Source organism: Poecilia latipinna, unplaced genomic scaffold (genome assembly GCF_001443285.1).
Source record: "Poecilia latipinna isolate Pla-1442-1.1 unplaced genomic scaffold, P_latipinna-1.0 Scaffold419, whole genome shotgun sequence".
Lineage (NCBI taxonomy): Eukaryota > Metazoa > Chordata > Actinopteri > Cyprinodontiformes > Poeciliidae > Poecilia > Poecilia latipinna.
The window spans coordinates 188,779-205,448 of record NW_015113035.1 but is presented as its reverse complement, the minus strand read 5'-3'; the positions used below and the strand labels follow the sequence as shown (position 1 = coordinate 205,448).

General features: G+C 39.7%; 1 protein-coding gene across 26 annotated transcripts in view; it reads left to right on the top strand.

The window, feature by feature from the left end:
• cacna1aa (calcium channel, voltage-dependent, P/Q type, alpha 1A subunit, a) overlaps window positions 1-16,670 on the top strand; it is a 90,272-nt gene that overhangs the window by 49,217 nt on the left and 24,385 nt on the right. For 12 of the 26 annotated variants that reach the window (XM_015037763.1, XM_015037775.1, XM_015037780.1 and 9 more), the window contains 20 exons: window positions 916-1,081; window positions 1,312-1,940; window positions 2,083-2,432; window positions 2,539-2,671; window positions 2,828-2,957; window positions 3,301-3,360; window positions 3,451-3,557; window positions 5,585-5,593; window positions 7,141-7,240; window positions 7,377-7,537; window positions 7,709-7,849; window positions 7,936-8,137; window positions 8,227-8,391; window positions 9,096-9,206; window positions 10,676-10,759; window positions 13,143-13,145; window positions 14,423-14,539; window positions 15,577-15,642; window positions 15,840-15,937; window positions 16,055-16,205. In XM_015037763.1, the coding sequence (XP_014893249.1) occupies window positions 916-1,081; window positions 1,312-1,940; window positions 2,083-2,432; window positions 2,539-2,671; window positions 2,828-2,957; window positions 3,301-3,360; window positions 3,451-3,557; window positions 5,585-5,593; window positions 7,141-7,240; window positions 7,377-7,537; window positions 7,709-7,849; window positions 7,936-8,137; window positions 8,227-8,391; window positions 9,096-9,206; window positions 10,676-10,759; window positions 13,143-13,145; window positions 14,423-14,539; window positions 15,577-15,642; window positions 15,840-15,937; window positions 16,055-16,205 (2,983 nt within the window). The remainder of the gene's footprint in view (window positions 1-915; window positions 1,082-1,311; window positions 1,941-2,082; window positions 2,433-2,538; window positions 2,672-2,827; window positions 2,958-3,300; window positions 3,361-3,450; window positions 3,558-5,584; window positions 5,594-7,140; window positions 7,241-7,376; window positions 7,538-7,708; window positions 7,850-7,935; window positions 8,138-8,226; window positions 8,392-9,095; window positions 9,207-10,675; window positions 10,760-13,142; window positions 13,146-14,422; window positions 14,540-15,576; window positions 15,643-15,839; window positions 15,938-16,054; window positions 16,206-16,670) is intronic. The other 14 variants (XM_015037774.1, XM_015037772.1, XM_015037773.1 and 11 more) reach the window with 6 other exon arrangements.

The window sequence follows — 16,670 nt, the reverse complement described above, 5'->3', positions numbered from 1 at the left end:
TTTTGGTAAAAAGCACTTGGAATCTTCTGCTGGTGCAAAGCTTCTTCCAGAGTTTGCTGATAGAGCTACAGCACCTGGTGATACCCTAGCTAGCGCAAACCAGAGTACCCTGAGAGAACCAACTTGCATCGGGAGAATATGCAAACTCTGTGCAGCAAGATCCCACACCAGGATTCGAACCTAGAACTTTGTTACTGCCCCACCGTGCAGTAACACTGAAAATATATGGTATAAAAATAATTTATATTTAAAATTCAGTATATTAAATTAGTATTTCTTTTTCATGAAAATTTAATGTGAAAATGAATGATATATCAAGATTCATCAAGTAGCCTTCGAAGGAACATCTTTGAGATATGGCAACTACTTTGGTCTTGGGTCTGCTATCGCTAGATGTTAGCTAGTGTCTCAGTGCCAAACTTATTTATCTTTTTCCAAACTGCAGCTGTCCAGACAGTTTTCTACGAGGGTAATACTGACTACTGACAACAACACAATTTTTATTTTATTTTATTTTATTTTATTTTATTTATTTATTTACAAATTGCGTGTAAGCAGGTTGTGTCAGTTGTGGACAATAATTTCAGACCTTGCCTCAGATTTATCCTCCGTTTGTGTCCACACATGGTTCAGTAAGTAAGGCCAAACTGGCCTTCACTTTGGCAACCTGTGTAGACAGCAGTAGCTACGTTTTGTTGGAACCTCCCCTGTTTTTATAGACCTAACCAAAATGTCCCGTAAATGTCTGTGGGCCCCACTGTGTCTTTACGCCCTTGCTACTTTACGTACCTACATTTTTGGTGTTGATTTTCATGTCATCTTCATATATTTAAGTGTTATGTTTTCACAAAGTGCAGCCTAGCAAAGGCTCTCGATGCTAACAACGCTCCCTTCTCCTCCTTTGTTTACCTGCAGCAAGGAACAGCAGAAGAACCATAAGGGTATCAATAAATCAGTGTGGGAACAGCGAACCAAAGAGCTGAGGAAGCAGACGCTGGCATCCAGTCGTGAGGCCCTCTATAACGAGCTGGACCCTGATGATCGCTGGAAGGCAAGGACAGGGAGGGAAGAACAAAACAATGTAAAGGACCAGGCGTAAACTAACCCTTAGACTTGTGCTATCAGCGTACACAAGCTGGCTGGCATTTTTATATATATATATATATATATATATCAATTTGCACTTCAAATCTGATTAGAAAATGAAATTTCTTGTTCTTTAACTCTTCTTTGCTCCCTGTGTTCATTCCTTTCCATCATCTGTTTTTTTTTTTTTTTTTTTTTTTTTTGTATCCTCATATCTTCTTGTAGGTCAACTTCGCCCGTCACGTCCGCCCCGACATGAAAACTCACCTGGATCGACCGTTAGTCGTCGATCCCCGTGAGAACCGAAACAACAACACCAACAAGACCACTGCCAACAATTCGGACCTCTGTATTACCCAGCACCATTCCTCCGACGAGCTCCACAAACAAACGCAGCTGCAAGACCAACACGGTCAAGTAGGAGTGGGAGGCGGGGGTGGTTCGGGCCAACCCAGGGCTCTCCTGGACCGAGGAGAGTCCACTGAGAGCAGGCGGAGTCGCAAAGGTGAGCATCACCACAAGTCTCATGTCCGGTTGGACGCAACAGTCATTCCAGGTCCGGGCTCAGAAGAGAGGCCACCCAGGCGCCATCACCACAACCGGAGTGGTAGTCGAGGGGGAGGGCAGTCGGAGCACAGGAGGACGAGGTCACATCGAAAGAATGCAGAGGACGGGGAGGAGGGTGGAGGAGGAGCCGGAAAATCAGGGAGGCATAAGAGTAAGGGGATGAACGGAGCTGGAGACGGAGGAGACCATCAGGGAGCCAGTGAAGGTGGCGAGAGGAGGCCAAAAAGAAGTCGACATGGCAATCAGTCAGAGGGAGAGGGGAGGAGGATGTGCCAGCACAGAAGGAGGTAAGTATCTCTTTAGTGTTTCCACTGTGCTCTGACGTCCTCAGACCACAAACAAATGCCCTCTTTTTTTATTTACTTCTCAGCTTTGGTAATATTTTCATCAGTCCGCCACCTTTTTAATTATTCAATGACTTTTTCCTAGGGATTGCAGTGTCCCAAACCTCTCTACCACTCGACCCATCCAAAAGAGCCTCTCCAGGCAGAATAGCCAGTACAGTGAAGATATGGACAACCTAATGAACACCAAGCTGGTCTCAGGCTCTTCTCCACCTGGCCAAAGTCGTTCTAACCCAGTTGCCAATTACGCATTAGCCCCTGGCTTCGGATCGGCTCTCCATCTTGCTAACAGTGGCACTCATGGAAGTTTAGTCACACTGGACAGCTACGGCAACATCGGCCATCATCGGGCGCACAGTGTGATCAGGCTGCCTCACGCTGACTACACGGCAGTGGACATGCCAATTTTCCCATCTATTAACGCTATTCTCCAAGGTAGGCTAGAAAAAAAACAAAAACTGCCTAATTGAAAATGGAAAAAAAAAAAAAACTACTGACCAATCCCAACCAAAACTTTTTTTTTTCTCGACTTATGGTTCAGTCAATAAAAATGCAAACACTGAGCCTCTACCGGCAAAGGAGGACAAGGATGACGATGATGATAAGGGAGGTGAAGGAGGCCCCAGACCCATGCCTCCATATAGCTCCATGTTCATCTTATCCACTACGAACCCGTAAGAGAAGCTTTAAGCACGCATTAATCAAAACTTTGCATGAACAGGATGATACAAATGATGCATTTATTAAACTCTTAAAGTTAGTCCTTTGTTTCAGAAGTAGAAAACATCATGCATTTCAGTTAAACAGGAACCAATGTCGTGTCCTTCTAGCTTTCGGCGGGCGTGCCACTACATTTGTACCCTACGCTACTTTGAGATGTGTATCCTGTTGGTCATTGCTATGAGCAGTATCGCTTTGGCTGCTGAAGATCCTGTCTGGCCTGAATCACCTCGAAACAATGTAAGAAAGTTAACAGACATTTTTCTACCAATTCTGTGGAAGATATTAATGTATGTCACTTTCTTTTTTTATGTTTCCTTTTGACCCTGGTTTTCCTTCTACATGTTTTCTGGCCTATTAATTTAAACCTCTGATCAGTAATTAAATTATAGTTTTTAGGGAGGACAGTTCAGACGAGTCATCTTTTTTTTATTATATAATCATATCATTATATAATCATTTTGAGTTCCTTTTGTCTTAAAGATTTTGTGGATATAGATTTCTGTTTTTGTTTTTTTGTTGTTTTTTGTTTGCCTTGGCACAACTATTCTCCTTCCTTAGATCTTTATTTTTCATTCCACAGGTGCTTCGCTATTTCGACTATGTGTTTACTGGAGTTTTCACATTTGAGATGCTGATAAAGGTAAAACAAACTGTCAAACTAGCATTTTTTTTTAAAATTCTGTTATTAGTTTCAAGTACAAACCGCTTATGAACTGTGTCTCTCTTCTAGATGGTGGATCTGGGCTTGGTCTTGCACCAGGGCTCTTATTTTCGGGACTTGTGGAACATCCTTGACTTTATAGTGGTTAGTGGTGCTCTGGTGGCCTTCGCCTTCACGTAAGTCTCCCTCCTCTCCCTCTCCCTTCCTTGCTCCTGCACCTCATCATGTCCCATTTCTTAAATTCAGCTGTACCTCGGAGTGCAGCCTCTCGTACTCCTCTTTAGCTTTCCATGGTTATTTGTTTTCCTCTCCATTCCTTCCTGGTGTTCTGTTTTGCTTTTTCTTCTGTCCCGACCATCGAGTCATGTACATTATCTTGTACCCTTTCCTCAGCTGACCATTTTTTACCTATTTGTTGCCTGTCCTTCCTCGACATTTGGCTATTTTCCACTTTCTCTCTCCAATCCATCTTATATTTTTGAAACCCTTATTTATTTTCAAGCAACACTTCCTTCAAAGCACCTCCTCCACCTGCTTTACACTCAAGCATTTAGTAGAAAATAGTGCCCCTGCATCCTTCCTAACCAACCCGATTTTTACCCTGTGAGAGGGGAGGACCACCCTTTGCACCTGTAACCCTTTAGTGCCCAGGGCGTTCTAAACTTAAAGTGGGCCCAATGCAAAGCCAGGCCAGGTCATTCTGAACTTGGCTTCCATGCCCTTCTCCTCAACAAAGCAGGTATTTTCAATTCTACCTAATCTGCATGGCTGGGATGAAGCAAAATTAGTTTGTAAGTGAGTTAACTTAGAGTTTAAGTGCTACTCTGGGTATAAACACAGAGTCAGTGGAATTAGACAATATTTGTGTTATTTCATACGTTCACTCAACTTGTATAGTGCTAAGCCAATCACTGTGAAGTGTCTTAGTTGATGTTGTCTCTTAGCTGTGGCAAATGGTAGCAACATAACAGTTAACGGTTCAGTCAGTCCAGAGTTATTGTGCTAAATTACTCGACTCTTTTGGGATACTTTTACCCCTTTTAATACTCGGATTCACACCCTCAATTTATTTCAAATTGACATTTTCTACCACTATTTTTATTTATTTATTTGCTAAATGCCATTAATTTGGATGTCCCATGACCAAACCTTATTTTTTCCAAAGCTTCAACTGTTCAAAAATCAAAATATGATCAATACAGGGGCTTCAGTGGTGGTGCTCCATTTAGAAGACTGGCTTTTTTCCTGGGTCATTCTCTCTGATTCATCTTTATGTGTGTTATCTTTTTACCTGCACCCTGTCCTGCCCTGTGTTTCAGTGTAATTGATTTGTCTTTCTATATGTGTACAAAATGGATCATTGCATATCATTAACTGGATCATTTAAGCTGTTGCTTTCGATGCAAATGTATGAATTCATGTACGGGGGGTCAGACAGGGTTTTAGCTGAGAAGTGAATTATCCAATTAATCAGGCTAAACCGCAATTGTGGTTTACAACTCTAATGAATATTAGGTAGATGGGAACCAGTCAGACCAGACTTGCACCCATCAAGATAGCACCTTAATTTGATTTCTGGAAATCGAGCAGCACTCCAGAAAGGATCGGTAGTCTTGTTTGAGATGTTTATCGCTCCTTTAATCCAATCAGTCAGGTCTGAGAGCTGCAGTGTTGTTTGTCGCAATTGTGGCTGTCCTGGTTATTTCCAATGTCAACCCGAGGTTCTTGTCGAGACTGAAGTCAGAGCTCAGACCAATATAAAAGAAACACATTTGGTTTTATTTCATAACATGTTAATATTAAGTGTTGAAAAAGTGTCTATAAATAAGGATTCAAATTTGTTTTCGGTTTTTAGCAACCATTTAGTCAGGCATGACTTATTACTGAACTTTAGTGGTGACCTTTAAAGGAAATTTTAATGAACATATTTGTTTATCATTTGTTTAGAAATATGCTTGTGAAATGTTTATGTGCATGTTTGCTTTTGCAGCAGGGGTATGTTACTTTGAAAGCTTACCGAATGAAGAGCAATCCTTATGTCCTCGTATTTTTTTCTAACTCTGTCTCTCATATGGATGTATTACCTCCTTTCTCTATGTCCCATCCGGTGTCTCTCTCCCGCCCTTTGTCTTTTTGTCGTCTCTTCCCCTTACTCTTGCTGTCTTTCACTTCTCACTCATCTCTTCCTTCGGATCACCAACAGCGGCGGCGGGTAAAGTTCTCTGTCTTGCTAAGTCTTTCTCCTCTTCATTTCCTTCTGCACTCTCGGCATCTGTTCTTCACGTCACACTCAGTTCTTCTACTCATTCATCCCTCATCACCTCTGAAACGTGTACCTTTCACCATGAAATAACTCCGCTCCAAACACATGTAAACCTCATTTTAACCTACATTGTGTGTCAACCGGATCACAGTGCTGCGACGCGACGTTAGGCGCTCATGGAAGGTTTAAAGCAAGACAGAATCAGTGAGGAAAAGACAGACAGACACCCAACAAATGTCTGCAATTTATTATTATTATTAAAAGGGTGAGAATGTTGTGAAAAAATAAAAATCTAAATTTGTTGTGAAGAGTGCTTCACTAAAAACCTCAGCGCAGCATGCACACTTGTGCAGTCTTGCACACAAGTCAGAAATTTGTATATAACTACCAGCAGACTGCCATCTGGCCTGACAGCTGGAAGAAGTTGGCAGTTGTGTAAACAGCTGCTGTCGCTTTGGTAACCTTTAAACTTCGTCTTTTCACCCTAATTGTCAAGTGTGGTGAAAACGAAAAAAAAAAAAAGAAACGTCTTTGGCGAGAGCTAAAAGAGCTTTTTAAACTACTGTAAAGTTTCCCAGCTCATAATCAGCTCACATTAGGATTTCCCTAATGCATAATTGCAGTCTAATTAATGTAACATATCATGTTTGTAGTTCTTAAATTTGATATTGTGTATGTAGAAGAGCATGACTTGGATTTAGTGTTAGGTTTTCACCAAGGTTTGTCTTGGTACTCATGAAGACCAAGGCTGAGAGCCCTTGAATATAATAGTCTATGTTGTTTGAACATCAAAAGGCAGCTAATCTGCCTTTTGATGTTCAAACATATATGTTCCCATATATTCAAAAGATGAATATATGGGAGAGATGTGTATCTGATATTTTAAATCATATATATATCTACTATGGCAGAGTGACACTTTCTGAAGACTTATTTATGTCTAGCAAAGTCCACACCTCACAAAACTCTCTCCAGAAATAATTCTCCAAAATATACCCTTCTCCATCACTCTGGCTGCTGCTGAAAAGAAAAAGGAAAATCTTTCAGCATGGAAGCAAGGTTTCAATGCAGCATGAATAGATTTTACCATTGGCTGGGCATGTGCAAGCCAAGGCTATAGCCACATGTGTAAAGCATTGAAATACATTGCGAAGTGTTTAGCGAATAGAGTTAAACAACAGTGTTAAGACAGGATTGATAGCATGTACTATAGTTTTGAACAGACACCTAACTCTAGCATGTAGCTACAATGCCAAAGCCACACTTAGAAGCAAGGTAGTAGTGTAATAATATTATAGCAATGCTGCATGTGTTGCTATGTATTTAACCCTGACGCAGTTACTCATTGCGAGCTAACTCGAATCAGTGCCGAACAAAAGAAAAAAAAAATTAAAATGGCTGCACACGGTCATTTTGGTTTGCAGAAGGCTAAGGCTGTTGTATTGCTCTTATACTGTTTAATTGATGTGTGTGCTTGTCTACGTGTCCATCTGTAGGGGTAGCAGTAAAGGAAAAGACATCAGCACTATCAAATCTTTGAGGGTTCTGCGAGTGTTGCGTCCTCTGAAGACCATTAAACGGCTTCCAAAGCTCAAGGTGTGTCCACCTAACTAATCAAACTCAAAAACGGGTGCATCATAGCTGTTCTATTTGGCAAGAGAAAGAATACAAGTTACAGAGTTATGCTAAATGTAAACGGCATCCCTACTTCTTTCTGTTTTTCCGTGATCAGGCTGTGTTTGACTGTGTGGTGAACTCACTGAAGAACGTCCTGAACATCCTGATTGTCTACCTACTCTTCATGTTCATCTTTGCTGTGGTAGCTGTGCAGCTCTTCAAGGGACGTTTCTTTTACTGCACTGATGAGTCCAAAGAGTTTGAGCGCGACTGCAGGTCAGGAAGTGCCAGTGCTTTATGACAGCCTGATGCTGTTTGTCTGTGAAGTCATTTTGTTTCTTTCCGATGTCTTGAGGACATGCACCGAAGTCCAAAGACATATGCATATGAGAACAAGCCTAAGTAGTGTTTTTTTGTCTTAGTGAGGATGCAATATGTGTCTTTCAGAGGCGAATATCTGGTGTATGAACGTGATAACGAAGTGAGGGCGCAGAAGCGGGAGTGGAAGAAATACGATTTCCACTATGACAATGTGGCTTGGGCCCTTCTCACCCTCTTCACTGTTTCCACTGGAGAGGGGTGGCCGCAGTAAGCTCTTATACTTAAGTAAAATTGAGTAGAGAATTAAAGATTTTTTCTTTAATTTGATAACCTGATTTTTCCCCCCCCGACAGGGTGCTGAAACATTCAGTGGATGCGACCTATGAGAATCAGGGCCCGAGCCCAGGGTATCGGATGGAGATGTCCATCTTTTACGTGGTGTACTTCGTGGTCTTCCCCTTCTTCTTCGTCAACATTTTCGTTGCTCTCATTATCATCACCTTCCAAGAACAAGGAGATAAGATGATGGAGGAATACAGTCTGGAAAAGAACGAGGTAAGAAGCTAACACAGCACCGCAAATTAGCATTATGATAATTGAATTCTTACTGTGAGTTCAGAGAACTTTTCTCTCGTCTCGGACAGAGAGCGTGTATAGATTTTGCCATCAACGCCAGGCCTCTGACACGCCACATGCCTCAGAATAAATTGAGCTTCCAATACAAAATGTGGGAGTTTGTGGTGTCACCGCCATTTGAATATACCATCATGGCTATGATCGCGCTCAACACCGTAGTGCTAATGATGAAGGTAAGCAACAATGAGCTACACGCAGTGACATAGCCCCATAGGTGTTATCAGTGTTACCAGTACCACTAACAGAACTTTGGCTGCCTTTGTGATTTAAATAGATTTTGCCATTTGTTTTGTCTGCAATGCAGACCATGGATCTAGGAATAACATCAATCCTAGTTTAGCCATGTTTCAGTTTCAATTTTGGAAACGTCTTGACCATGTTACCTACTTTGAGCAACTAATACAAACTAATCACAATGTATTTCTCTGTACTTATACTTTTAAGCATGATATCAACATTCACACTGAAGGAGAACTTATAAGATGGGAATTTATTGAGATGATATTTGTGAAAAGTGTAAATTTCTTTTCCGGCTGGAACCTTTGTATCTGCATGTTTCTGGTAGGCCTGCCAATCAGATGCGCAGATCCTCTGTGGGCTTCTCTTGGCCCACTGGAAATAATGTATTCTTGTGTGCAATTCGTGCAAAAAGAAGAAGAACTTGGTGTTATTACTATTATTAGTTTTTAGAATCACTAACATAGACTTTAAGATAACTGCATCTTCTGGTAACCATAAGATGTTTTGCCAAAGTGTAAAATTTAAATATTTAATGTAAAACATTTAGTCAATACAGAATAGGTCAGACTGATTCTGATGTTTGTTTATTGCATTTAATTTATTCCTAATTGAGTTTATTGTGTGTCTTTGTGTTTAGTATGATGGAGCTTCTGTCACCTACGAAGCAGTTTTAGCCAACCTCAACATAGTGTTTACTTCCCTCTTCTCCTTGGAGTGTGTCCTTAAGATCATTGCCTTTGGGGTTCTGGTGAGTTTATGTGTGTGTGTGAGCTTTTGTTTTGTAAAAATACACTGCCCTTGTGAGTTTTTGTTGAGTTTTTGAGGATAACTCGGTTATTAATGTTAACATTGTCTTCATATGGATGTAAATGCATTGCAAAAGTACAAAAGTACAAACATAATACCACTTGTATTTCTTGGCACCTGTTGAAAATGCATTAAGATCCTAATGGGAACAGGTTACAAGCCTAAACCTTAACTTTAACTAGGCAATTTAAAGTCGATTAGATTGAAAATTACAATGGACTAATATAACTAAAGCTGATAAAATTCATTCAGATCTGTTATAGAAACAGTGGAAATGGACCTAAACTGATTCCTGAACAAAGATTCCCGATGTAGAAACACATATTGATTGTTCCGCATTATTGTTTTCATTTTTGTGGAGACGACTGAGTTAAAGTTGTGCTTTACTTTTTCGTACACGGCTGCTTAAATAAAACTAACAAAAATCAAAGGGTGAATTGTGCAGTCGCTGAAACTGTGGAACAAAAAGGCAAGGAAAGAGCAAGATGTATTTTGAGCCCGAATGGTCGGTGGAGATAAAGGACAGTGTGGGAACAGCACCGTAGTAATTAGCCGAAATCGGGTGAATGACATATTGGTGATGAAAATAGAAGCAAAGATTACTCTGAGGGCGGTGATTAGACCAGAAGAGGATTTGAATCTTAGTGAGAAGGCCAGAACACAGTCAACATAGGCATCTTAAGCCTAAATAATGCCACTCCTCAGACATGTCCTTTATCAGCACATGTGTGTGTGTTTGTAGGTGTGTGTCAAGGTGGTTTATTTTGATAGCTGCCACTAAGTGTAATGCACAGTTTGGCTGCAGGCAACCGCTAGAAAAAAAGAAGTGCTCAGAGTATCATCTGTTTGTCTTGACCAGCGCTCTGTGATTCCTTTCACACACATTAAAACCAAATATTTTTTCAGACTTTGATTTTAACTATGTATTTTTAAGCCATGTATACTCTGTATGTGATGTTATGACGTTTGATGGTCACTGCAGCAGAATTTGTCCTTAACCTGACTACATGCCATCCATCCTGTAGACTGTCACTGATGGTCCATTTGTCCAATCTAATTTTTATCTGTTCTTGTCTGATTCTGACATGTCTTTTTTTTTTCACCACTTTCCCATTCTGCTTCTCTCTCTCTCTCTCTCTCTCTCTCTCTGTCTCTCTTTCTCTCTCTCTCTGCTGCTTTTTCTGTTCTACTTACTCTTCATCTCGAATTATTTAAACAACCCTTTTCTCTATTTTAATTTATTTCCTTTATTCATACTCGCCTTCCTTTCCAAATTCATGGGGTTTTTTTCCCTGTGTTTTATTCCACCTTGATAAATTTCTTCACATCATTTCCCGCAATATCCCTCTGACGTTTTATGCCCCTATCTTTCTCCTCCCTTGCGCTCCCTCTCTTCTTTGATTTGTTCAGAACTATTTCAAAGATGCCTGGAATATTTTTGACTGTGTGACAGTTCTGGGCAGCATTACAGACATCCTGGTCACAGAGCTTGGGGTAAGTAGCAATTTTGCCATTTGTGCTCTGAAGTCGTTTCTTCTAAAAGGCCAGTATTAAATTTGAAAAAAAGCCTCTGGGAGTGCAGTATACGTTAGGTGGGCTGCAGCATGTGTCAGTGAAGTTTTAAATCTGCGACTGTCCCTCGAAAACTTATACAAGCCAAGAGAATAAGGAAAGAGCGTGAGTTAGATATCATCGTTAAGTCTGGCATTGCTCAGTCATGCGTGACCGTCTCTTGAAAGTCTTATATAATTGTCCCAGTTGGTGAGATGGGGATCCAGCCAGCCAACTCCGAGCCACCGTCAGCAAGGCAGGGAGCATGCTGATGCTCTACATAGACCCAGTTAACAGCTTGTCCAAGCAGCCAGTCGTGTTATTTGCTTGTTTCAGATGTCTGATTGTCACTTCCAGTAATGATCCCACTCTTAGTGTTGGCAAAGAGACACCTAAGACTATTATTTTAATAAAAATCAGTTTTCTATTTCTTTTTACAGGCACTATATAGCCAAAAGTATTCACTTATGCTCTTTCACACACGTGGAAACTTCGGGGACGTTCTTATAGATTTAATAGTAGAGCTGACACTTCCAAGAGTGCCATTTATTATGTTAGACATTGACGCCGCTGAAAAACATCACAAGCTTGTTCGGTCAGGTAGATGTCAGAGGCTGTTTGTCTGTGAAGGACGTTCGAGTTCTTTCGCACCAAACTCGCCCAACCATGTCTTTGTGGTGCTTACTTTGTCCAGCAGAAAGAGGCCATCCCCAAACTGCTCCTAGAAAGTTGGGAGCATTTAATTGCCCAAAATGTCTTAGTTTCCTGAAGTAGTACAGATTTATTTTCCTAGAACTAAGAGGGTAAACCCAACTCTTAGAAAACGGCACCAAACTTTACCTTTGACACAATGCAGACAGGTATGTGCTAATCTTTCTTTTTGTAACAGTGCCATTAAAAGTTAACTGTGGAATATTTATTAACTTTAATCAAGGATTTATTGCACATGGTAACAATTCACAGAAGATGTGCTCGATTTTATGCATCTATGGCCATGCAAGTGAATGGAAAACCTGATTTGAAGGGAAGAGCAAATACTTTTGGCTGTATAGTGTATATCATATTCCTTGCTAATAGCCTATTCTGTAAGTTGTTTTTGGATTAAACATAATGTTGTTTTCATGCTAAGATCTGCAAACAAAATGAGATCAAAGATGTAAGGAGTGCAGAATGAAATTAGTCCAGGCTCGTACAAATTGAGGCGAGGATAACGCAACAGTTAAAATCCACCTTTGTACTTATAATTCCAGGGTGAAACATGTAGAAAAAAAGCTATTAAACAGATGTGCAGGTAGTTGTGATTTTAAGCAATTTGAAAAACTGGTGTTACAGTCGTGGTTAGATCGAGACGTCAAAGCGTTATGATGGTTGAAAACTTCTGTCTGTTGGAGCGAGAAGTATCAACACTCTGAGACACTTTGTAAAGGTTGAAATTGTTGTTGTTGATCAGCAAAGCTTTATTTATTTATTTATTTATTTACTGCTCTTGATGTTGTCATACAGCAGGCATGGGTCTGAATAACAATGCAAATGTAAAAAAAAAAAAAGAAGAAAACTACTGATGCATTTATTTTAAAAAGCTAATCATGTTATACACCTAAATTAATGTTAATTTTGTGAGAATGCTTTGGAAGTTACTGTTTATTATCAGTGTTTTGCCGTTTCAGATTTTTATACATTTTATACATTTTTACACATTGTATTTTGTAAAAATTAATTTGGTTTTTAATTGAAGGTATTGGGTAAAATTTTAAATTTAACTAAGAAGCGCTAAGAAAATTACTTCTATAAAGATTAATTTTAACCATGTGGGTATTTATTTATTTATTTATTTTCCAATTTGAGGTGATGTACCTTGAAACCCAAAACAACCAAATGCCTGTGAATAATTTATGAATAGCTGGAAGGAATCCATACAATAAAAATATATATATATTTTTTATTTTGTTATTGTTTTGTTGTTGTTGCTTTATCTCATCAGTTTTATAAACTTGTGTAAAACCTGTAATCTGACACCTGCTACTGTGCTGATTTTTTTGATGTTATGACCATTGATTTTTTGTCTTTTTTTTTTATCTTTTCACATGCTTTCTTTAAATCGTCTGCACACTTTACGACGACCTTCTGTAATCTACTTTGCCCTGTTCCCCTCTCTCTCCCCTTCGACTTGTTCCTGTGATTTCGCCCAATCAAAATGCACTATGAATCCTCTGTGTTCCACCCATGACAACCGGCTTGGTCAATCTGTCTGGTTGCTCTTGGAATCAACCAAAAATCCCCAAAAATGTGCTGCTATAAACCATATGTCTGCAACATCCACATGTAGATGGTTTGTAATTTTTTTGGAGATCTTATTTTGCTGCATGTATTTTATCGGCATCCCAGCCAGTGGTATGTTTGTGAATTGTGCATGCTTGTGATTGACTCACCCACAACACTCACTGTATATCCTTTACTGAGAACTTGAGCAGAGTTTGTAAAGGATTAAGACACTATAAACGGCTACAGACTGCTACATTCAAATATGTGAGCGTACAATATTCACATATTCACCCACACATTTGAAAGTGATTGGTAGATTTTTTTATTTTTTATTTTTTTCTGCCAAGACAGTGACTCCAAAGGTTTGCACCTGGCAGAGAGAATAAGTAATGCATGATGACCCTTGCATGCCTTTGGCAGCAGCTCTTTATTTTTACAACACACACACACAAATACATACACACTCACAGAGCGATGGACTAAATGCCGTACAGTAACCTGCATGTGCTGCTGCCAGGTCCTCTTCAGTTTCAAACAGCTGCCTTTTGTTCTGTTATCTGATAAACAGTGGAAGGACACATTCTGTAAGATGTTATATAATCAAGAAAATCGAATAAAAGCAACAAAATCCAACGTAACCTTTTTTTTAGTGCAAATGTGAAAACTTAAGAAATTATTTTAAAAAGTTGTGGTTCTGTTGCTCTTATTTGATGGTGACATCAGTACAATGTCTATTTGACTTCTTCAGCCTAGCCTGTGCATGAGCTGCTGTAAAATCTGCTTTGTTTCCTTCTGCATGCTTTGTGCTCGTCATGCTTTACAATTTGCATTTTTGCCTTGAGAGAATTAGTGCATTTGGTTGTCTTTGAAAGAAAATGTCCTGACAGTCCTGCACTCAAACTGTTCACCTTCTCTGCCACAACTACTAATAACATATCCCTAATTGGATGAAGCTAGTTAGATTTGAATGTTTTTTGTTTGTTTTTTTCCCCCCCTGGTGTGTTGCATTGTTTTGTTTGCCCGATCTACTGGATATGAAGAGCTTGTTGGAGCCTTGCTGACTTGAGTTTGGTTTGCTTTGACTTGTATGACTCTTTATTATTTCATTTCTATTTACTTTAAATCTGCATTAATTTGAGTTTTGTTTTTGTTTCTCTCCCCCCGTTTTATGTTTTTCGTCATTTTAGATATGGCACAACTTGCTGCAGAACTAACCACTGTTTCATTTTATTCTCACCCCACTTCCTCTTTTCTGTCCCTCTTTGACTTCCCTCTCCTTGTCGCTTCCTATCTTCAACCTCCCCGTCTGTCTTTATCTCTGGTCATGATGTGGCTCTACTGTAGGATAATTTCATCAACTTAAGTTTCCTAAGGCTGTTCAGAGCAGCTCGTCTCATCAAGCTGCTGAGGCAGGGAGAAACCATTCGCATCCTGCTCTGGACCTTTGTTCAGTCGTTCAAGGTTTGCTTCAAATTACCCTAAGACTCTATGCGTTTATTTTTGAGAACGTAAACATTGTCATATGCACATCATAGCTTTTAAAAGCTATAGACTTAGCATTAAAATGTTCTATGGCAAGCACATTTTTGTAATAGTCACTGTTTTGAATCCTGCTATCGATGAATCTCACTCAGTGACTAAAGAAAATCAAATAAATAAAACTGTATCTCATCAGCGTGTTTCACTTTTCGCAGCTAATCATACTCGGCCCCTCCCCTTAAATAAGATGCCCCCAAATTCATACTTACACAAACATGTGTGAATGCCATTTTCCATGTGCGCACTTAACATTGTAGATTTCTTAAAGATAATTCTTCTCAAGACAAATTAGAGCATTTTTAGGTGTCAGTTCAAGACGCCTATTAAATTTGTCCTGTTAATTGTAGCAGGATTTTGATGCAGAATGTCTCCCAGACGTTAGAACGAGATCAATTAATCCTAGCTTTGCAAATGTATTTTCAGGATATCTAAAACGTGAAAAAAGGAAACCTGTGGCAGGTATTCCAAATATTGTTTTCAGTTTTAAATTTTCAATGAAATGAAATAATTAGCAGGTAGAAAATGTGTCGATACTCATACTGTAAACGAGTTGTTCGCTGTTATCTTGCCACAAGACTCTGTCGTTGAGACTTCTGCGTATGTATCACATCCACGCTGCGGATGGGAAGCAGGAAATAAATGTTTATCCGAAGCTGAATTTAGCTTCATGAAAAGGAAGGGAAAATGGTTTATCCGAATGTTAATGATGTTTGAAAATCACATATCATTAATTATGCATAAGATGGAATTTCTTCTTGATTTCTAACAAGGGTAAAGTACGCACATCTGTTGTGATTTCTGTCTTTAAATGTTCAAATCTTCACACTGGTGAAAATCTTAATTTAGTTTTAACTAATTATTTCATATCAAGAGATTCCCAATTTTTCAGTATTCTATAGGCGATGGTAGTCTGTGTGTTTTACATATGATCAATTCTTGTCATGTCTGTTCCTCCTTAGGCACTCCCTTATGTCTGCCTTCTCATTGCCATGCTGTTTTTCATCTACGCCATAATCGGGATGCAGGTGGGTGACACCCTTCACCTTACTTTTCCCTACGGCGCTTTGAAGATGCATTTAATATATTTTACTTTTGTGAATTTATAGCATGGGGCAATGAGATTTGATGCAAGCTCCAAAGGGGAATAGCATAACAGTCATAGTCTCAACATCATGTGTTTTTTATTTTTATTTTATATTAATAATATGACTTTGTTTGGCAGCTCTTTGGGAATATTGCTATTGAAGAAGATGGAGAGAGTGCCATCAACCAACACAACAACTTCAGGACCTTTGTGCAGGCTTTGATGCTTCTCTTTAGGTGATTATTTGCACGTGTTTGGGATCCACAGAAAGAAGTGGACGCCCTGATCGTAACGCTTGCACTTTGTGTAGACGCTCCTGCTTTGCTAAAGATCTCGTTTTTGCGCACTTGAAGGAGCGCGACGGGAGAGGCGTGGCATGAGATCATGCTGGCTTGTCTGGGGGGTAAGGAGTGCGACATCAATTCAGGAAACACAGGGCCAGAGTGTGGAAGCCAGATGTCCTACCTCTACTTTGTCTCCTTCATCTTCTTCTGTTCGTTCTTGGTGAGCACGCACTGTGAGGTTTAACAGTCACATCCTACCAGTGGAGGAAAATCACGATGTTTTACAGAATCATTTACACCTCTTTGCAACCACAAACATGTACTAATTTGCTGGATGATGTATGTACATGACACGACAACATGTAGAAGAGGATATACTGCTATGTTTGGTAGAGAAATGCAACTCCGTCTTAAAACACACGGTGGTGGCTGGATCGTGCTGTGGATACTCTTTTCTTTAGTTGGGACGATTATTTTTCTCACTTGATCTCAAGACATGCCAATTCAATTTCACAAACACTCTCTATTCAGTCTGGCTGTACTTATGCTATTTTGCCAGAAACGAATAGGCAGAAATTTCCATTTTTCGATGTGCAAAGGTGACAGAGAGAAGCCTTAAAGGTTTTGCAGCTAATTGCTACAAAATACGGTTCAACAAAGTATTGAATCGGAGGGGAAAAGCTTG